At 37.7% G+C, this 21,407-nt stretch overlaps 2 protein-coding genes across 4 annotated transcripts; both read right to left on the bottom strand.

Annotated features, from left to right (window-relative positions):
* Positions 1 to 115: 115 nt before the first annotated feature.
* LOC311282484 (polyamine deacetylase HDAC10-like) lies at positions 116 to 10,240 on the bottom strand. The gene is made up of 20 exons (XM_084396284.1): positions 9,764 to 10,240; positions 8,343 to 8,477; positions 8,152 to 8,248; positions 7,570 to 7,667; positions 6,376 to 6,480; positions 6,171 to 6,239; positions 5,679 to 5,805; positions 5,481 to 5,546; positions 5,030 to 5,089; positions 4,360 to 4,449; positions 4,159 to 4,265; positions 3,694 to 3,761; positions 3,242 to 3,491; positions 3,068 to 3,158; positions 2,917 to 2,993; positions 2,752 to 2,805; positions 1,834 to 1,912; positions 1,561 to 1,755; positions 442 to 601; positions 116 to 257 (listed from the first exon to the last, which is right to left on the bottom strand). The coding sequence occupies exons 1-20, from the start codon at positions 9,826 to 9,828 to the stop codon at positions 244 to 246; spliced, it is 2,007 nt and encodes a 668-aa protein (XP_084252410.1). The 5' UTR covers positions 9,829 to 10,240; the 3' UTR covers positions 116 to 243.
* A 731-nt stretch (positions 10,241 to 10,971) lies between these two features.
* LOC311283430 (von Willebrand factor A domain-containing protein 5A-like) lies at positions 10,972 to 20,536 on the bottom strand. 3 transcript variants are annotated; one of them, XM_084397804.1, is made up of 21 exons: positions 20,231 to 20,536; positions 19,515 to 19,717; positions 19,210 to 19,432; positions 18,968 to 19,134; positions 18,777 to 18,891; positions 18,528 to 18,703; positions 17,970 to 18,058; positions 17,744 to 17,888; positions 17,582 to 17,661; positions 17,391 to 17,505; positions 17,147 to 17,305; positions 16,357 to 16,460; positions 14,423 to 14,640; positions 13,132 to 13,164; positions 12,983 to 13,015; positions 12,805 to 12,882; positions 12,681 to 12,713; positions 12,512 to 12,592; positions 12,050 to 12,189; positions 11,849 to 11,972; positions 10,972 to 11,727 (listed from the first exon to the last, which is right to left on the bottom strand). In XM_084397804.1, exons 1-21 carry the CDS (start codon positions 20,268 to 20,270, stop codon positions 11,648 to 11,650), a joined length of 2,436 nt encoding a protein of 811 aa, XP_084253930.1. In that variant the 5' UTR covers positions 20,271 to 20,536; the 3' UTR covers positions 10,972 to 11,647. The 3 variants fall into 3 exon arrangements, with proteins under 3 accessions (XP_084253930.1, XP_084253931.1, XP_084253932.1); XM_084397805.1 differs by having other exon boundaries at positions 10,973 to 11,727; positions 12,865 to 12,882; XM_084397806.1 differs by lacking the exon at positions 12,681 to 12,713 and having other exon boundaries at positions 10,973 to 11,727; positions 12,865 to 12,882.
* Between the last annotated feature and the right edge of the window lie 871 nt (positions 20,537 to 21,407).

Below are 21,407 nucleotides of genomic sequence, written 5' to 3'. Positions count from 1 at the left end.
AATTCGCTTACATCCCCAAATTTAGCTCACTTCTGACCAGACAAACCCTACACCTACACACACACACACACACATATATATATCACAGTTAAACAAAAACTACGGTACCAACAAAGACTGTATCAGGTTTATTTTTAATGCCATACAAAATGTAACATTTAAAAAAGTACAAAGAAGTACAAGTCATGATTTTCCATAACTGGACATCAAAACGCAGGTTGTTCAATGTTCCAGAGGCTTCCATCAGCTTTCTGAAACTGCACAAACACACACTGTTATTCATCTATTCATGCAAGTACATTAAAGCCTTCCTAGTTCACAGAAAGCATGTGACCATATATGAACGTAGGCCTGTTTTGATGAACATATGTGATGTATGTTTTGTAAATGCACTCATTTGCATGCTCTGTCTAATATTTGAGTTAACTTCAGTCTCAGTACCTGTGCACCGCAGCAGACCCCAGCGTTTCTGCAGCCTCTGTCTCTGCTTTTCTATCATCTGAACGTCTTCAGGTTTGGGGGCCCCCAAGACCCCGAGGGGGGGAACAGGGGCCCCAGACAGGGCAGCGACCGTAACCTCCACCAGATCTTTGTCATAGCCCTGAAGACATGCATATATTGTGATTTACTGGTAGCAAGCAGCGTTAAGACACGCATATACTGTAGCTTTACCAGACATGGGCTTAACCACTATGGCACGCCATGAAACACTGATTTGTGTGGAAACCCAACAATACAGATGGTTCTCAGTTAATATTCTAGGCCATATTGATAAGCTAGACATACAATAGATGACATACAACTAAAAATCCATCTATTAAAAATTTTCTATATGTTTATTGTACAAGCCAAAATTCTCATACAGAAGTATACACAAAAGAAAATACACAAATGCACTATAAATAAATGCATTTAAAATAAATAAATACATATATTTAAAATAAATAATTTAATTCACTTATTTATTTAAAATGTGCTTATTTATTTAAAAATGTATTTATTTTAATATTTAAGCTTATTTAAACAAATACGTAAATAAATGCATTTTAAATAAATAAAGGAACAGTTATTTATGTATTTTAAATTATAAATGTATTAAGTTGTTTTTAATTCAAAATTCAATTCGTATTTTAAAATAAAATATAAATTTCATTTAAAATAAATAAATTGTATTTATTTATTTAATGTATTTATTTATTTTAATCACATTTGTGTTTTTAAAGTTTTTATTTGATTTAAATAAAAAATAAATCCATTTAAATTAATACATTTAAAGCAAATACATTTAAAATAAACTTAAAATAAATAAACTGTATTCAGTTATTTATTTGAAATGTATTTATGTACATTGTATTTATTAGTTTTAAAAGTATTTATTAGTTTTAAATGTAAAAATAAATAAAATTTAATTCAAAACAATTACATTTAAAATAATAGCATTTAAATCCAATATATTTTAAATAAATATATTTAAAACAATGAAATAAATACATTTAATGCAAATAAATACTATAGATTGATGTTTTGGGCCTTTAAAAAAAAAAAAAAAAAGATTCTGACCTGCAGTAGAGCGAGCGTCCGGCCCTGTGCCACACCCTGAAGTAAGCAGGTCAGGTGACCCCAGACTGGTGCCAAATGAGTCTTCACTCCACTTTCTCCCACAACCCCCAGCACCAGCCCGGGGTTAAACTCGTACGCCAGGGGGAGGATCAGGCCCAGAACCGCCTGCATGAAACCTGCCGTGAAGCTCTCGCCCTGCAGACAAGCAGGAAGAGGAAGTGACTTCATAGCAACAAGACGAAATCTGAGACAATATCAAGTGTGATCACGCACCTCTCTCAGACACAAGGACAAACGGTTCCCACACGTCTCTTCGGTTTCTTCCGTACGGATCTGGACTAGAAACACCTTCCTGAGGAGAGAGACGCCCACTGCGGTCAGGACAGCTGCATTTCTAAATAACTGACCAAATTATTTCTAATATACTCGATTAAAGGGACAGCAAAAAACAGGGGAAGGAAGATAGATAGATAGATAGATAGATAGATAGATACAGTAGATAGACGATAGATCGATAGATAGATAGATGGATACAGTAGATAGATAGACGATAGATAGAGAGATAGATAGATAGAGTAGATAGATAGATACAGTAGAGAGATAGATAGATAGATAGATAGATAGATACAGTAGATAGATAGATACAGTAGATAGATAGATAGATAGATAGATAGATAGATAGATAGATAGATAGATAGATACAGTAGATAGATAGATAGATACAGTAGAGAGATAGATAGATAGATAGATAGATAGATAGATAGATAGATAGATAGATAGATAGATAGATAGATAGATAGATAGATAGAGTAGATAGACAATAGATAGAAAGATAGATAGATAGATAGATGGATACAGTAGATAGATAGACAACAGATAGACAGACAGACAGACAGATAGATAGATAGATAGATAGACAGACAGACAGACAGACAGATAGATAGACAGACAGATAGATAGATAGATAGATAGATAGACAGACAGACAGACAGATAGATAGACAGATAGATAGATAGATAGATAGATAGATAGATAGATAGATAGATAGATAGATAGATAGATAGATAGATAGATAGATAGATAGATAGATAGATAGATAGATAGATAGACAGACAGACAGACAGACAGATAGATAGATAGATAGATAGATAGATAGATAGATAGATAGATAGATAGTAATAACTGTCTCACCCATCATTAGTAATGACTGGTATATTCTCATCTCCAATAAAAACAACCATAACCCTTCATCAAAAACACAAGCACTGAATTTAATATCACACAACAGGTAATTATTAATCTGATCAAGGTGATTTAAAAAAAAAAAAAATTCTGTAAGTCTAAGAAGTGTTGTACCGTTCAGCAAGTGCGTGTTGAAAAGCACAGCGTACGGACACACTCGAGTCACACACCACGACGCATCCGTTACACACCTGATGAAGTTACAGTCCGTTACCAAACACTGCACACAACACCACCCCCCAGACCTCCGCTATCACTTCCTCACCTCTTTACTCATCATCTGGTCGAGGACTGAAATTACATTTCCAAGAGGCTGGAGGACGCTTTGGTCCGTGACGCCTTGGAAATGTTTATCCCTAGAATTGGGAAAAAATGGGTTACAATGCGCCCTATAAGAGTAACACCAGGTTTTCTGATCTGATACTATTATTTTACCAACCGGATACTTTGTACTTCTTTAGTGGTACTTTGGGAAACACCCTCCAAACGCTGGCAGCCCTCAGGCAGTGAGACCTCCACACCAGGAGGGGGCGCTATGACAGTTCGCACACATGCTGATGTCCTGGCTAAAGGTTCAGGCCACACGATAGCCTGACTGTTCTTCTCTGTATTGGTCTCTGGTGCCTCTTTTGTTGCGCCGTTCTTCTCGTCCAGTCTGGGCCGCTTTGTGCTCGTTTCTGAATGAGCCTCTTAAGAACAGGACAGATAAAAATGATCTAATCTAATATACTGGAGTAATGATGCTGAACATTCAGCTTTGCATTGTCACTACATTTTGTATCTTACTACTTGAGAAGTACCACCATTTGACTTTATAATAAACACAATTCCTTTAAAGTGAAAGGAAAATGGCAATTTCATTTGAGCAAAAGTAAACAAACAAGCACTAACCTACGTGTTTAAAACAGCTCCAGTGCGATGATTGAGCTTGGCGGACATTTTGAATAGATTCCAGTGCGCTGAGAAAGAACACACAACATATAACTCCAGCTTTCTAGTGACAAGTGATTTGTTTGTCCACATTAAATATGGTTACACTTTATTTTAAGGTGTGTGTTACACTGTAATTACACATTTAAGTACTGAGTAATATTAAGTAACTACATGTACTTACTATAGGGTTAGGATTAGGGTTTGGTTTAGGTGCATGTAATTAAAACTACATGTAACGTGTAACAATTACACTATAAAATAAAGTGATATCAAATGTTGCATATTGCAACCAATCAGGATGTATTTGATGGTAAATGTATGCGGCAGGACTTTGGACCAATAAGATTTCACTGAGGGCGGGGCAACTTAAGTGCACTTCAACCAATGAAAAGCACTCGCCGCTTGATTGACAGCTCAATTCACCTCTCACAAGCGGCTCCGAGCCCTGACAGCGGCGGGGCCGGATCTCCAAGAAGCGTCTGGACGGTTTGGCAAACTGACTGGGCCAGACAAGTCAGGTTGTACCCTCCCTAAACACGATCGAAAGAAACCAAGAGAAATCAAACAGAGGACGGGTATTTAAAATGAAATGAATCCAGGTTTTGTTTGAAAATGACACCTGACCTCCAGGACGGCGCACATCTTGCCTGCAGCCAAAGGCATCAACAGTTGGGTGAGGTGGGCAAAGATCTCAGGAGAAGCACACATTTCACCCTAAACCAGAAAAGACAACATTGTCAACTGATATCATCACATACGGCCCATGAAATAGGGCTGAAACGTTGGAGAGCAGCCTGATAGACTAAACAAGATCCTGAAAGGGAAGTAACAGTTAAAGTCCCCCTGTAGTCAATCATTTTATCCCTTACAACTCATTCTTGATTACATATTAAAATGTTTTTTTCTTGCCTTAAAATAGCTTTGTGTAACTCGACACCCTTGACTCATTTAGTATGCGCGGTTCTATGAATATGCAAATGAGCCCCGCCTCCACTCACTCAGCTCAGCTCAGAGATCCACTCGTTGACGATCACAGGTTGACCTGATTGGTTACAAGATAGTTTGTGATGTCAGAAACACCAGCGATTTCTGAGACTGTCTTTGGTTCACTGCAGTTTTAAGGAGAAAATACTCAGCATTGGTGTCGACTTATGAATTTACACATGGTTTGTCTTAAAAGCACATTAAAAACACCACATAGACACATAAACAACATTAAAAGCTTGATTTTCACCACAGGGGGACTTTAAGGAACTCGCCTCGGACAATCACAAATTTAAAAAAAGTCTCTTACTTCTGGATCTCCAATGGCTGAATCAAAACCAGCAGACACCAAAACCAGCTCTGGATCAAACTGAAAGAGAAAACAACTTAGAAACAACGAAAAAGCTCCAATGGCCCAACACTTGAGGCCCGTTCACACCAAGAACAATAAGTATGGCAATAAATATATTAGCATTCATACCAACACACTTTATTGTTTTGTTCATGCTGCAGTTTTGTTGTCTGCCGCTTTAAATGCTCAAGCTCTTCAGGAAGGATTCTGATTGGCTGTCAATGTTTATATCATTCATCAGCTGGACAAAATCGTTCTGAAAGTGATTACAAATATATCGTTTCACCGTGTTGTTATCGTTATAGTTGTGGTGTGGATTTATATTTAGGACGAGTTTTAGAAGTAAATTGTTATAGTTATGGTCTGTGGAGTGAACGGGCCTTTACTGTCGTGCGACGGGTAACGTTACCTCGTATGCGGCAGGTAAAAGAACATGGAAGAAGGCAGCAAGATAGTCGCTGTTCGTCATGCCCACCTGCACAAAACAAAGCAAACAATCATTCTGAAATTTCACTGAAACAAATAAGAATGATTGTTCAAAACTGGATTTGATTGGCATGCACTGCTATTATGAAATGCATTTCACTGAAGGCAGTTTTTTGTTTGCCTTGTTCCAGGGGAGGTTAATGTTGAAACCGGATCCTTTGCCTTTCCCGACGCTTGTATAGTCCGACTCTGGGAGATTGGGCCAGAAGGTCTGATGCTCGTAACGATGCCAGGAAAAATAAAGCACGCTAGGGTGAATGAGAAATCAATTAGTGCTCGTGCTTGGGGAAAGATTGTGATATCTGCATAAACGATTCCTCAAATTGTGCAGGTATGCAATTATTTTCATCTGGTGGATAATAAAAACAGATGGGGAAAATGTAAATAACTTATTTACAAATAAAAAAAAATTCAAATAAAAATATGAAAATAAAATAAAATAAAATTATATAAAATAAAATTTAAAAATTTAAAAATTTAAAAATTAACAAAACAGAATTAAATCAAATCAAATAAAAGTATTGCTCGGGTAAAGATCACTCACATTTCCTTCTGAAAACGTAAACATCTAGTTAGTAAATGATATTGTCCATCAGAAGCGAGATGGACTCACCTTGGGTCCTCCTCAAAGCAGTATTGGACACCTTGTCCATGATGGACGTCCCAGTCCACAATCAAAACCCTGGAAAAGAAAAACACAAGCTCAAACTCATCTCTCATCTGTATGACAGATGGAAAATGTTCCGCAAAATCCTCCATCTGCAACAGCAGCAGTTTAGCTGTCCTTCAGCGAGTATCACAGGTGTAGCAGCGTTCACCTGTTCAGGCTGTAGCTCTTCTTAGCATAAAGAGCCGCGATGGCCACGTTATTAAACACACAGAAACCGTTTGCAGCAGAGCGCTGACTGTGGTGTCCTGGAGGCCTGAGGCACACAGAAAAGAGAACAAGATCAATTATTAAAAACTAGACATCAACATATATTGTGTTGTTTATGACCAATACAAATACTAATTATTTTTATGTTTAAGTGTCCAATAACCAACACATAGACGTGTTGATTAGCTACTATTATTAATAATAATAAATAATTAAATGCTACTAATATTAATAAACATTTAATTAAATTAAAATGTTACCGTTATATTTTATGAAATAGTATTAATATTTAATATGAAGATAATTAAATATTGATAATAATAATAATAAAATTAATTAATAGCGTTGAACTATACATTATAATACTAATATAATAATAATTTAGAATGAAATGTATTAAATAATTTTGTTTTAAAATTAACAATTAAATATTAATAATACATAATTAAATGTATTATTAAATTAAAAACATTACATTAAAGAGTTGCATTTATTAATATCAAATTAAAATGCTACATTTAAATTTTATTAAATATTACTAATATTTAATATTAAAATAATTACTGTTAATAATAGTAATAATAATAAAATAGAATGTATTATATTAAAAACATTAAATTTAAGTATTACATTTATACATTAAAACATTCATTATTAATTTTAATACTAACAATAACAATTAGTTTTATATTATTAATGTTTAATATGAACACAAGTAAACTTAAACTTTCAATTCAAACATTCAAATATTACGTTTATATATTATAGATATTGTTAATAAACAAAAACAACAATAATTCATAATTAAATGTAATACTAAATTAAAATATTATTAAATATTACTAATACTTACTTATTAACAATTAAATATTGCTAATAATGATAAATGTATCATTACATTAAAAACTAGTTCAATTTGATCAAAATTGTTAATAATAAAAGAAAAAAATTATTTTAGTTTCAGTTTCGTTTTAGTTTAGTTTCGGACAAACAGGGAGTCCTGCCTCGAACTCACAGCACTGGCGGAGCAAATATTATATATTATAATATAATAAATATAAATATTATAAATATAAGCAGGTAGTTTTTTTTTTTTATATATAATGAAAGCAGCAGCTGTTGGATGTGTGCTCACCTGACCAGCGCCATGCCGTTCCTGACCTCTGTCTTCACGACACTGTCCACCAGCTGCAGCGTAGCGCCCACCGCCAGCTTAGCACAGCGATAGATGTTCTGCAGTCACATGACAGGCTGCATTGGAAATAGGGATGCACGACGTATCGGTATCGGCCGATATATGTTCATTTTTAATGATATCGTTATCGGTCCAATAAGAAAATTTGGCAGATATATTAAAGCTGATAAATAATGGATTATTTCCTTCAGCTGAGACACTTCAGATGCACTGTTCAACATGACGGCTTTGAACTGCTTGAAATATGATTTGGAAAATACAGTTAAGTGCAACATGTGTAGCGCAAGTCTGTCATAAAGGCTACATAAAATCATAATGAGTGTTTGGGACAGAGTTTAATGATGAAACTTTTGTTTTTGAAAAATTAATTTGATTTATCGGCCAATATATCGGTTATCGGCTTTCAAATATAAAGAATTATCGGTTATCGGTATTTGGCCAAAATGTTCATATCGGCGCATCCCTAGTTGGAAAGCGTTTGCACTCATCTCAACCCAACAAGCACGAACAATCTGGACGTACCTGGTGGAAATAGACGTCGTTGTACTTCTTGGAAAATGCCTCCAGCTCTTCCACGGTCATGTTCGGAGTCTGTTTGACGGCCTCCAAATATTCCTCACTGCATTAAACACAAAAGATTTCAAAACCCAAACTTAATTGAACAGGAATAGAAACTGGCCTGGTTTAAGGTCATGCGCTGAAAGTCCACTAACCTGTGCGCGAGTAAGATCTCCTGCTCGGTGGCCTGGCGGACCGGCACTTGTGCGCATCTCTGTGCCACGCCGTGTGTCTTGAGCGCTTCATACGACACGGTCAAACGCTCGGGCACCTCGATCTCACACACTGGACTGGACAGAGAAACAGCCATTAGATTTCAATCATGACAACTCTAGGAATAGTTTTAGCATGCTATGTATCTGCTAATAAGCATGTATCTGGTCTTGTTGGACTAGATGTGCTACACTGCTGCTGATGCAGAGCAAGTATGGACTTGTTACTGCTAATAGATACACTGCTGTGAACAATTATGCTGCAGCATAAATAGACATACATAAATCCTGTAGCAGATTTAGACAGGTGGAGATGGATGGGGTTCAGAGGAGCTCTGATGGCACTGCAGAACTAGCTTACAGCAAATACTGAACCAGATTATTTAAATGTTGAGCAAGCAATCTCATTGGCTGCAGGATCAGCAGAGGCCAATCAGCTTGTGTCAGCGGTACTGATGTGATTTCTTGCAGATTGCATGTAAAGGACCGATTAGTTGGCGCCCTCTAGAGTTTTATGACTGAACTAGATATTAATGTGAAAACAGACCATTTATTATTGGTTTTTACTCTGTACAGCACATTGGTCAACGGTAGTTGTGTTTAATTGCGCTTTATAAATAAACTGAAATTGAAATGATCCATTGAGAAGTATTTTGGTAGATGAAGGAACTGGCAGAATGGGAATCTGGGAATGCGCAGTAATTGACTTGTGTCGATTCAAAACAGCCAAATATCGACAGATTTAACGGCCTATCACTATAAACAATATAATTATTCCCAGTAATAAACTATTTAATGATAATATCAATCACTGCAATTTTGTTATTGACTTCAAACTGCAATTAATACTCTTTCTAAGTGGTTGCAATACTAAAAACGCACAGTGTACATAGTAAAAAAAATGTTTTTACCAGGATTATTATTATAACTGAAACTGAAACTAAAACTAAATGTTTATTTAATGTATTTAAATTACTTGAAATAAAATAAACATCTAAAATAAAATGAAATTTTATTTAATGATTTTATTTCAGCTAGTTGCTAAGGCAACATTTCCCATTTTCATTTAGCTTAACTTAATGTACAAATATTTCAGTTCACAGATATAAATGATGATAATTTTGACACGTAAGGAATGATATAGATTAAATCAAATCCCAAACTAAAAGAATCGGTGCAAGTATTTTGACGGGATCAGGTTACGGTAGTAATACCATCATATACAGAATGATTACATATTCATGTGACCATATTTGCAATGCATATGACTGTGAGATCCTTCACTGAACGCTATGGTACTAAGGTTATATCATGTCTGAAATTAATAGTATAACGACACTTTTGAAAGTGAAACGATGACTTACTCTGTCCAGAGGAGTTTATAACGAGTCATCTCCTCATCAAAGATCAGTGCGCTTCCTGACGCCATTAAAACACTCTGCTCTGGATGATGATGTTAATAAAAATAACTGATTAATAAGTGTATATCAGTGTGATTTAGAATATTATTCACTGACTCATGAGGAAGCAGCGTGCTTCAAAAGTCCATTCAGATGCTGTTGTTTGTGTCTTTTTCTTCGCTGTGTGAAACGGCGCGCGCTTGTTGAATTACCGCCCCCTACATTCAATAACAACCTGAGAAACGGGTTCAAAAAGACATTTACCATTAAAAATGGTGATTTAAAAACGTTTTATTTTATCCCCCTCACTTTTTTGCTGAATGACATTCCTAAAGACCTGCTCGACTCAGACTTTAAACCTCTGTTTACAACCCTTATATTCCTGGCTAAGAAATGTAAACTATTAAAATGGCGTACATCTCAGGTCCCTACTATTTCTATGTGGATTTCTCAGCTGTCAGCCTTTCTTCCTCTGGAGAAATTAACTTATGACCTCAGCCACAAACAGGACAAATTCACGAGTCTTTGGGATCTTCTCCAATCCTTTCTACACAAATTTTGACATTTTTATTTTAAGAAAGTTTTGGCTTCTCTTGGTTTGACTTATGTTTTCTGCAAACATACACATTTGTACATTGTACATTTTATTTAACTTGCAGCGCTTGGGGGTTGTTTGTTTGCTTGTTTGTCTTTGTTTTCGATGTTTGTATTATTTGAAAATCCTTAATAAAGAAAAATAATAAAAATGTTTAAGTTACAGACAAACTGCTCTGTATGCTAGGCTACACTGTGAATCTACACGTGCATATCCATGCGTATATTTCTTACTGACCAATTTCTCTATTTTTTTCTTTGTTGTTTAAGGACGGTACTGTCGGTACTGTTTGTAACTTAAGCAGGTCCAAAAACAAGTAGTATTTAAAATGCAACTGTGGCCACTTTTGATCTTGTGAGCTTTTAGAAAATTTACTCTCTTACATATACACTCTCGATAGTAACATTTGTTTATTAACAGTATCCGACAAAGTCGATAGATGCATCAAATGAAAAATTCTGGAATTCTTTTTTTTCCTGAAAGCCATTAATATAATCAAATACAACATCACAACTTCCAACGCATCTCAAATGACGTGAATTTGAACAGTAACAATAATTTGAAGGCAAAGTAAAAATAGGTTTCCAAAGCTGTTTTAATGCACATTATTTAATTAACACTCATAACATTGTCACATATGGTACCCGTTACATTTATAGGCAGTTAGACACTGTATTAGGATGGTCCTGAATGGCAAGACACAATCCAAGCTCCTTTTTTCTGATGACAGAAAAGCAGAAAGTACCTATAATTTCAGATTTTATATTCAGTAGTCAACATTTTAAGTGGATCATAACCTTTCATCAAAGTTATACATGATTTTTGAACAATACCCGTTCTTGTCTTAGGACAACTTTGATGAACTTATTTGATCCACTTCAAATGTTGACTGCTGTATGTTGACTGCTGTTGACACACACACACACACACTGAAACAGTTTGATTTAGTGGACAAAGTAGAGATAAGTACAGGTTAGTACAAATGTATAGTATTATAAACAACAATGATTAACAACTGGATGTTAGTTTAAAAAAAAAAGATTACAAATGCAAAAAGTGCAATAAGTGCAATCTCCATTATAGGCCATTTTTAAATCATTTTGGTTGATTTTGCTGCATTTTGTCTGAATTTCATGCTATAAATCGTATCATACATATTTAAAGCTATTACACTGATGAATCTATGCTGTCAACTTGTTAGTTGTCTTACTGTCTTTTGTATTATAGCACAGGAAGTAGAAACACAGACGTCTTCAGATTCCCAGAGTCTCTTTGGTCACCTGACATCCGAGCAGGACATTACCCACACACACACACTGAGACAGATCGCCCACTGAAACACACACACACACACTCAAATCATCAGTGTGTGTGTCAAAGAACTGAAGATATTTGCTCAAGCGTGTCTTGATGAACGCTGACTGAGTGAATGTGGTCTGGAATGGAGATCTCACCTTTCTGAGAGCCGATCCATGACGCTGCCTTCATGGCCACAAACTGCCACTCGTCCCGCTGGTCTATTTTACAGCCGTATAACCAGATCAGAGCCAGGAGAGTGGCCCATACTGACCCCTCCACCTGTGCACAAACCATCATACACTGCATTTGTTACTGGACACAATCACAGCTGTCTTATTATTCATCACATCTCTCACCTGTGCTGGCTTCTGATTGGTCAGCTCATCTTCCGTCTTCCCAAACGCATCAGCCAGTGTGGCGTCCAGATCCCAGCAGCCTGACGCCTTTTGGAGAGAAACCAGCTGGAGTAACGGGTCCTTCTGGGGATCAGGAGCAGCTGAACACACAAAATTATATTGTTCATATTATGTGCAGAAAATTTATTTAGAAGGACCTTTGCCCTTTTTAAAATCATTCTAATAATATATAACAATAATATATAACAAAAATAAGTATTTTTAATAAATAAAAATAAAATCTAATGAATTTCATGACCTACTACATTTTTCAAAATGTTCAGTATAAAACAGAGCACACGTACAATATTATATCCCACAATGCAACGTGTTCCATTCCATTTCCAGTGGTGTGTGTGTGTGTGTGTGTGTGTGTGTGTGTGTGTGTGTGTGTGTGTGTGTGTGTGTGTGTACTGCATATACCATCACTCTTGCTTTGAGAGTTTGTCTGAACAGTCGGGGCGGCTGCAGTCTTAGAACCACGGCGGAAGAAATTCAGAGCCTCTGCAAATGACAAACAATAATCATTAACCATGAGGTGACGATGCATTTTTGTTGCACATTTAGTGACACTTTGTATTCATTGTATTACTTGTCATAAATCCGTTCAGTTTGGTTGCAGTCACTGAAAAAAAAAAGAAGAAGAAAAAAATACCTTTTTACCCTCAAGTGAAGAACAAAAACGATATTTCCCATGAGTGCATTGGGGCTTTTACCGTTTTTTGCCTTGTAACAGTGAAAGGATTGCTCATCTATCCGTAACATGTCACCTTTACCTAAATCAGGGTAACTCGCTGCCCAAAAAGAACAGACAACACACACAAATTTATGATATATCATAAAATGATTTGTATTTAAAAAAATACAAATATTTATTGGGGGGGGGGTAGTTACCGTCCATCGTTATTCCACATTCAAAATTTGATTCTGAAAAACAATTGATTTCTCATATTATTGAGGTGAACACAAAATGCATATTATTATATGATTTCTTTACTAAATTAAATTAGTAATTAGGGGGGGGGGGGGGGGGGGGTAGTTACCGGTCATCGTTATTCCACATTCAAAATTTGAATCTGAAAAACAATTGATTTCTCATATTATTGAGGTGAACACAAAATGCATATTATTATATGATTTCTTTACTAAATTAAATCATGACAAACAAATTCAGTCAAGTGTGGAAGTTCAAGTTCAGTCAACATTTCATTACATACAAATAGCAGATTAAAATAGTCAAGTTACAGTAAAAGCAATTTATACACACACAATAGCTGTAAATAGAGTTTGGCTTGAGGAGTGGTCATGAGTAAAGGCGGAGTTTATCTGAGTCAGGAGACGGTCAACACCGCTGCTCATTTCCCATTTTATTATAATCAGGCTACCAGCTAACTTCAACATTTAAGACAGTTTCAAATCTTTTCAGCTCAAAACTCACTTTCAGACACCGACAAGTGTTTGAAATAACTGAATGAGGCAGAAATATATTTATATGCGATGCTAAAGGCTACTAATGCTAACCATTGCAATAATAAATACACGTTTAAGGAAAATACCAGAGACTGTTTGAAGAACGTAGACAAATCATATTATGATTATAATCCTATATTTATTTGGTTTCATGTTTTATCTGTCTCTTCCCTGTGCCTTTGTTGATACTAGAATAATATGTCATAAATTACATGCACTCTGGTTAACTCGTACAGTATAACTCATAACTCCTGTTTTCTTCTCGTGAAAGGATAACAGTATAGTGAAACAGGAGAGATCGCTCGAAACCTCGTCAGATCGCATAATTTCATGGAAAATTTATAGAAATGCTTACTCTTTCTAAAGAAATGTGATGTAAACATATGATATTTTATCAATATATTTCTTAATGTGTAAACCTTTGGACTTAAAAGCCTTAAAGGCTTGTTGTTTTGTGCATTCCTGTGATCATAAATAAATGGAAGCAGGTGCTTAAATGGTTTGATGATGTGCACTCCTGATACAAATTAATAAATTAATGTCACAGTAAAAAAAATTTATTGTAAAACATTGGCCAAATATCAATGCTGGAATCTTAAGTCTTTAAGTAAACGTTTGCTTCTGTCATGCTCATTTTGCGATCTATCTAGCTTTAGTCAGCTGGTGGAAAGGTGGGGTTGTGTGACGTCGTTCTATGGAGGCGTATTAAGGGTGGCGCTGCGGGGCTACTGACCTCACAGTGGAAACTCAGCATGATTTTGGGCTCAGTGCTTGAGGTCCAAGGCTACTGGCCGTAGCCAGAACACTGTTAGCCCTGGTTCGCACTGGCCCGACAGTGGAAAAGCAGCTAATCGTCGCACTAACCGTATGTCTGCACTCTTCTCTGCAGCAGGGGTCCTGTCACAGTCTGTCTGCTGTCTTTATTAACGGCAATGAAGGCTGTATGAACACTGCTCACTCCTGCCTGAACACTGAGCTCCACTATCTTTCTCCTGATGCCCTCAACATCTGAATCACATGACCTCTCCTCCTGCTCCAGAGAACAGATCCGGGTCCGAGCCGCCAGCCGGTGGACGGCCAACCTGCAATGGCAAGATAGGCAAAAACTGTTTACTGGGATTCATTATGATCAAATAGCAGATGCAACTAAATAGTATCAAATTGTCAGGAAATAAACTACATAAGTAAAAAAGTAACTATAATAGGGATGCACTAATATTAATTCTGGCCAATACCAATAAGCCAATAATTATTTTCATGTTATAGCTGAAAAACAATTGGCTGATATTAAAGGTCCCATTGCATGAAAATTTCACTTTATGAGGTTTTTTAACCTTAATATGAGTTCCCCTAGCCTGCCTATGGTCCCCCAGTGGCTAGACGTTTTGATGGGTGTAAACCAAGCCCTGGGTATTTTTGAGAAAATGAAAGCTCAGACGGGCGAATCTAGAAATCTTCCCCTTATGTCGTCATAAGGGGAAAGGTCACCTCCCCTTTCTCTTCTGGCCCGCCCATGAGAAAATGAGCTGCACGAGCGCAATATTGGTTTTTCCTCGAGAGACATCATGGCTTGCAAACGAGCGAAGCACGGCAGTTGCTCAGTGTTTGGATGTACAAATGAACACAAAAGTATTTTTTTAGTTCCTTCATCCGAGCCTCTGAAAAACCAGTGGGTTATGTGAATTTCTGATGTGTAATTGTTCAAGTTCAGACAGATAATCTTTCTCTCAAAGTCGTTCAATACTGTTTATGCATCAGTAAATCAAGCCAGTGACTAAACGATCAACTTCACGTCGTTTCTCTTAGTAGGATGAAAATAATCTTACTTAAACTGTGATTAATATATAAAGCGATCAAAGAACAATCCCTTTCCAATCGCCCAAGCTGTCAATCACACAGCGCGAGTTTATCTGGACACTTGCCAAAACTCGTTATGAAATCAATGACGCTGTTACGCTGCACAACGAAGCTCTTACTGTACTTACCTCATGTTTGCATTGGTGAAATCATTAGTGAGAGTGCAGAAACTGCGTTGCAATGATAAGATCTTCATTCACACGATCAACAGGCTGTCATCTGCTCAATGCTCATCACTGCAACCTTTTATGTGATGGGAATAGATCTAAATACTTCTCACGATTCGTTAATCCCGATAGCTGTAATAGTAAAAACGTATAATAGCTGTAATAGTAAAAGTTTTCGAGAGAGTTCCACATGTAATACTAGATATTTCATATGCAAGCATGTCAGCCAATCACAGCAGTGGGCGTTTACACTGAAGTCTCACAGCAGACACGCCCCTTCAAACAGAGCGTTCAAATCAGAGGCTAAAATCAGGCTAGGAAAAATGCCTTTTATTTCTAAATTATAACAACTTTTGATCTAAAAAACATACTAACATTATAAGGGCACCCCAGGAAACATTCTACAATAATAAAATAATCCATGCAATGGGACCTTTAAAAAAGCTATATTATTGTGTCGAAAAATAAATAAAAACACTAAATTGATAATCAAATGAGGTATCACTATCTATATTGTAATGGATTGCTGATTTTGTAAAGAAAAAAAGTCAAAGTGTTTTATTAAATAGAGGTGGGATCTATTTATTTATGATTTCGTATTATTATTTTTATTTTTATTATTATATTATGGTGTAAATTGATGTACTTGAAAAATGAGTGTTGCATGTAACGTTACCCCAGCACTTGTTATAGATCTAGTCATTTAAAATGCGTTTTAGAGGCGAGTTGGTCTGAAGCAGGACTGGAGCTGTTGTCAGTGTTTATGTGTGTTACCCAGTTTCCTCAGTTGGTTTGAGGCAGAAGTGGAGCTGGTTTGTTACTGGTTGATCTTTAAGCCTGTATTTGACTGTCACTGTTCCCTCAGAGCCTCCTGAACTCTATAAGAGAGGGAAAAGGCAGATTTCTATCATCTAAAGTTTAAACAAATGAGGTTGTGTTCACACTTGTAGTTCGGTTCTCTTGGTTATTTTGGTCTGGACCTGAAAAGATAATTATACATTTGGTCCTGATTCGCTTCACGTTCATGTTGTAATTTTTAACACCGAACCTAAAGATAGAAAACAAAAGGCTTTTATTATGTATATTCTAAGATGGTATTTACCGAACATCCAAAACAAGGCATTTTTTCCAGCTGACAACTCGTGAAGAGCTTACAAAATGTTTAAAGGAGTCAAAAGAGCGGCAGGAATCCCTCCATCACACACACTAACAAAGATTTGCAAGTGAGACGCGGTTCTGATGCCTGTACTGAACTGTGATGGGAAACATCATGACTATGACAAGAAAAACCTTATTAGGGTCGCCTTTTTGTGACATCAAGCCCTGGTTTTGGTTTGTTTAGATCTCTTTGGTCCATGTTGTGTTCATATTTCAGTTGAATCACACCACCCTTTGTCAGCGCTTGTTTATTGAGTACCAGGGTTCAGATGGCAGCGTTCACACTTATTCAAATGAACCGCACTAACAGAGCAATCACACCAGGGTTCGTTTTAATCCAACCAAACATGTCAAGTGTGAACACACCTTAATTCTCATTAAAGAAACACATGCTATATCATCCAACCTCTCCTTTAAGTTGGGTGTAAATGAGTGCCCTTTGACCCTGGAAGAGCACTTTGATGGGTTGAGACAGTGTGTCAACAGTAATGCCATCTGGAAGGGTCCAATCCACAGAGATATTAAACACATGGGGCTGCAGCGCAAACCTGAGGGACTGCATCACCTGAGATAGTTTAAGAGAAAGAGAAACCATTGAGACATTTGACTAGGAAACATCTGTGCCTGTGAAATCCAGTGGAGAGCTTTACTTTGGGCTGCATGCGGTCGGTGCCTGTGATGAACTGAGCGTGACCAGATCCTTCCCTGGCCATTCCTGTGATGAGGGCGGTACTTGCACCCTCACCAATCCCGAATGAGAAACACCTGAAGACAATAAACTCTGTTACTGTAAGTGATGAAGAGATGAATGATGGGAAGATCAAACCCAGCAGACCTTTACCTGTGAGAGTGAACATGATGTTTCACCAGGTCCAGTACCTCTTTAGTGTTTCCCACCTCTCCATCAGTGAAGATGAACAGCTGAAGAGAAAAAACATCTGATTCATAAGCCTTGTTTATATTTTAACATCAATGTCAATGAGTAGTTGAGGTGTTGTCGTACCTGTCTGGGATGGTCAGGCTTAGAGGGCTGACTGTAGATGTGTTTTAGAGGCTGTAAAATCTCTGTGCCGCCCAGGTCTGCTTGCATTTCCTTCACTCTCTTCAGAGCCTGATCCATTGTGTCCTGACTGTACTCGACACTCTGACTGCAGTGAAACACACACAGTCATCTACTCTCCTCTCACTTATCAAAATATCATTAGAATATTTTAAATGTAGTTACTAACGGGTAGAAAGACTCAAAATGAGAGCCAAATCCATAGATATTGAAGTAGCATCCCATGGGCAGACTCTTCAACAGTAACAGCAGAGTGTCCTATAGTAGAGAGACATGGAAACATAATTAAATAATTGTCTTAATAACTAGGCGGTATCAAATCAATCACCATTGAGTATTTCACTTCATCAGCAAAGCGGCTCTGTTTCTCTGGTTAGAATGTGAGAGAGAAAAATGGCAGGTGAGGTTAGCCTCACTTCGTATATCAACCAATTTTCATTTTCATTTAAACTGCAGTAATCTAGCAGCTAGGAAGAAAAAGATTTTGAATATTTGATCGCCAACAAATTTACCAAGCTACTACTTGGCTATTTTTGCTTTTGACATTAGACTATTTGAAATTCTAAGTGAAATTTCTGTCTAAAAGTAAAAAAAAGTCTGCCTACTCTATTTTAAAACCCATAGAGTTTGAGTACCAGAGTAACTGCTGCATTTCTGCTGTTACCGCGTTACCAAATACCGGTACATGTCTAATGTCAAAAGCCCCAAAGGCACACTTAAATCTTACCTTTGCGCTTTCTATGCGCATCTGTGCTCTTTGCCCATGATGCATCACTTCATCCATACTGCCTGATCTGTCTATCACGAAAATAAACTCTCCTTGTGTTGCCTGTGATGACATCACTTCCTCTGGGAATTCTGGGTACAAACTTATCATGACCACTGGGTCCCTCATCAGAGAGCCTGAAATAGAGAGAGAGAGTCAGTGAAACCTTGATCACTCAATCCCATAATGCCAGTGATCTGCAGGTCCGACCTGATGGAGCAGTGGCCACTCCTGCCTCCACTATAGCAGAGGGCTGATGGGTATCCTGATAGTACAGAAACAGCTCAACGTCCTTATCAAACATGTGACCAGGACTCAGATTCACCTACACACATAAAAACACATGCATAACACTGCTGTGCTCACACATCCAGATAAACACATGAAGACACACACAGTACCGTAGCCTGAGTGTGATCCGAGCGGAGGAACACTAGAGGATCCAGAGTGCAGTTGGACTCTAGTTTGGAGATGGGCTTTGGAGAGCTCACATGGACACTGAGAGTCAGCGTGTAGGGAGCAGCTCCACATCCTGATGAAATCTCTGAGACTATACCAGCTACTGAACCTGACACACACACAGAATGAGTGTGTTAGAATCAGCTTCTCTCCGCTAATAAAGTGTGTGTAGCAGCTGCTGTACCTGCTGGTGTGTATCGGGGGTTGAGTACAGCCGGCAGACAGAAGTGCAGCGAGTGGTCGGCCTGCACATCGAGCTCGGTGACGTAGATGATGGTGACGGCAGCGTTCTGACCCGGCGACAGACACCCGACACTCAGTCTGAACACATCAGGACTCTCTGCGCTCTCTTCCAGCAGAAACGCCTGCTGACCCGAACTCACAGCGTCATCATACTGATCCCTCGCCTGCAAGACACAATTATATTACGTGGTGCACAGTAAAAATTATATGCAAATATGCTTCCTACAGACTTATATTTGGACTCACGGTTTCTCTGTCTTGCACCTCTGCCACAATCTCCTGCTCTCCGATCTTGGCACTGAAGTGGCAGACAGCAGCATCAGCGGGCAGAGGGAACACGAACAAGGCCTCCAGGGGGCGCTCTTCCTCATTCACATACAGCAGAGTGGAGGAGACTGTGGAGACATGATCCTGAACACGAACCTCCACTGAGATGCTCTTCAGAGGCACTGAGTCACACAAACCAACAGAACAACACAAATACACCTCAAATACAGCAGAACAACGTCACAAATAAACCTTTACAGCAGAACATAAACCTCAAATAAAACAGAGAATCTTAAATGCACCTAAAATACAGCAGAACATCACATCTCTCTGAGAGATAAATTAAGGGTTAACAGACTCCATCCCCATAAATAACAGAATAAAGGTGAACAGGAACAAGTGACAACATGCCCCGCCAGCTGACATTGAAATATACTTGATAAAATAGAAGACTGAAACCAGTGTCATCTTGACCTGTTTGATTTATGGTTATTTTTTCCACAGCAAAGCTTTTGTCCGTCAACGCCTAAATCCACAAGTCGGGATTCAGGAATGTGAAAAATAAGCGTTATTCATTTTTATAATTTCCAATAAACACGCAGACCGCGTTAATACAAAAACACCACAGCAACATATAAGTGTTAAGTTAGGAAACAGGTAACAGTAACAGTAAAAGTAAACAGGTGAATTCATACCTAACTCGTTTTTCTCATTCACAAGACCGCAGTTCATCATTCTCACAGTTAAGAGGAAATGAAGATTTTACTTCCAGTCGAAAGTGAAACTAAAACAACGAACCTAATGACTTTAAATCTTCACAGACCGACTCATTTATGCGAGTAAACCCAGTGTTTTTTGAACGTTTCTAACGACGTTACACCAGATCTTATTCGGTTCTGTTGTGATCGTGGTGGGCCGAGGCAGCGAACTGATGACACAGCGATTTTCGGAGACATTGCCAAGTATAGGTCTCTGAGTCTGCAGGACAGTCCCGCCCATCCGTAAAACCCCAAGTGGACCTCTAGGTTGAAAAATCGTCAATGCAAGTGAATGGGAGAAAATAATTATTTTCTGGTCCCGTTTGAATTGTGCCATGAATGTGAACATATGGTGTCTGTGAATTTTTTATATAATTTTTCATGTTACGAGTTTGACAGTATCTTGTATGATTCTTTGGCTAGCAGTTGTGGAAAAGACATAACGAGAAAGACTACATGTCGCCTATGTGACGTCACTCCATAACACATTTCCCCTCCACTTGTCAAATCACGGTGCTAATGCTGCGATAATCTATGGAGACAGATCGAGATGCCTGTGTGTTTTGTACCCAAATGTCACCATTCAAACAAAATGGGCTGTTCTTTCTTCAGATTCCCGTCTGATGTAATCGAAAGCAGCGAAGAGTTGTAGTCCACAAAGTGCTCTCACACAAAGTCTAATCGTATCAAACTTCTACCCGCTAAATTGTAGCATTCTTCACACGAAAAATTATATTAAAAATTCACAGACAACATATGTTCACATTCATGGCAAAATTCAAACGGGACCAGAAAATAATTATTTTCTCACATTCACTTGCATTGACGATTTTTTAACCTAGAGGTCCAGCGGGGTTAGCGAAGGGGGCGGGACTTACCATCTCTAGATCAGTGGGCGAGCCCATAAACAGAGGGGCGTTTTCCACCGTGTTACCTGATTTGCCCACGTCACAGAGAGGGTAGGGTTTAGGGGTGGGGTCGGGTGAAGGGCATTATTTTCATTGCATGATTTATAAACACCTACTAGTTTGAAAACACCCACAAATTTAGAAACGCCCACTTTTGTTCCGCAGAGACCCCATCCTCAGACATTGGGCGAAGCTGACATGAATAT

The sequence above is a fragment of the Rutilus rutilus genome (assembly GCF_951802725.1).
Source record: "Rutilus rutilus genome assembly, chromosome: 23".
Classification (NCBI taxonomy): Eukaryota; Metazoa; Chordata; class Actinopteri; order Cypriniformes; family Leuciscidae; genus Rutilus; species Rutilus rutilus.
This window is presented reverse-complemented; position numbering and strand designations above follow the sequence as displayed.

What these genes read in the sequence shown, in the direction of transcription:
- LOC311282484 (XM_084396284.1), bottom strand. Translation starts at nt 9,828, where the DNA reads ATGGCGTCAGGAAGCGCACTGATCTTTGATGAGGAGATGACTCGTTAT. An exon ending in AAAGAAGTACAAAGTATCCG is followed by an intron (nt 3,159 to 3,241) that starts GTTGGTAAAATA and finishes TCCCAATTCTAG; the next exon opens with GGATAAACATTTCCAAGGCG. An exon ending in CCAGTCATTACTAATGATGG is followed by an intron (nt 1,913 to 2,751) that starts GTGAGACAGTTA and finishes CTCTCTCCTCAG; the next exon opens with GAAGGTGTTTCTAGTCCAGA.
- LOC311283430 (XM_084397804.1), bottom strand. Translation starts at nt 20,270, where the DNA reads ATGATGAACTGCGGTCTTGTGAATGAGAAAAACGAGTTAG. An exon ending in AAACCAACTGAGGAAACTGG is followed by an intron (nt 14,641 to 16,356) that starts GTAACACACATA and finishes TTGCCATTGCAG; the next exon opens with GTTGGCCGTCCACCGGCTGG. An exon ending in CCAATCAGAAGCCAGCACAG is followed by an intron (nt 11,973 to 12,049) that starts GTGAGAGATGTG and finishes GTTTGTGCACAG; the next exon opens with GTGGAGGGGTCAGTATGGGC.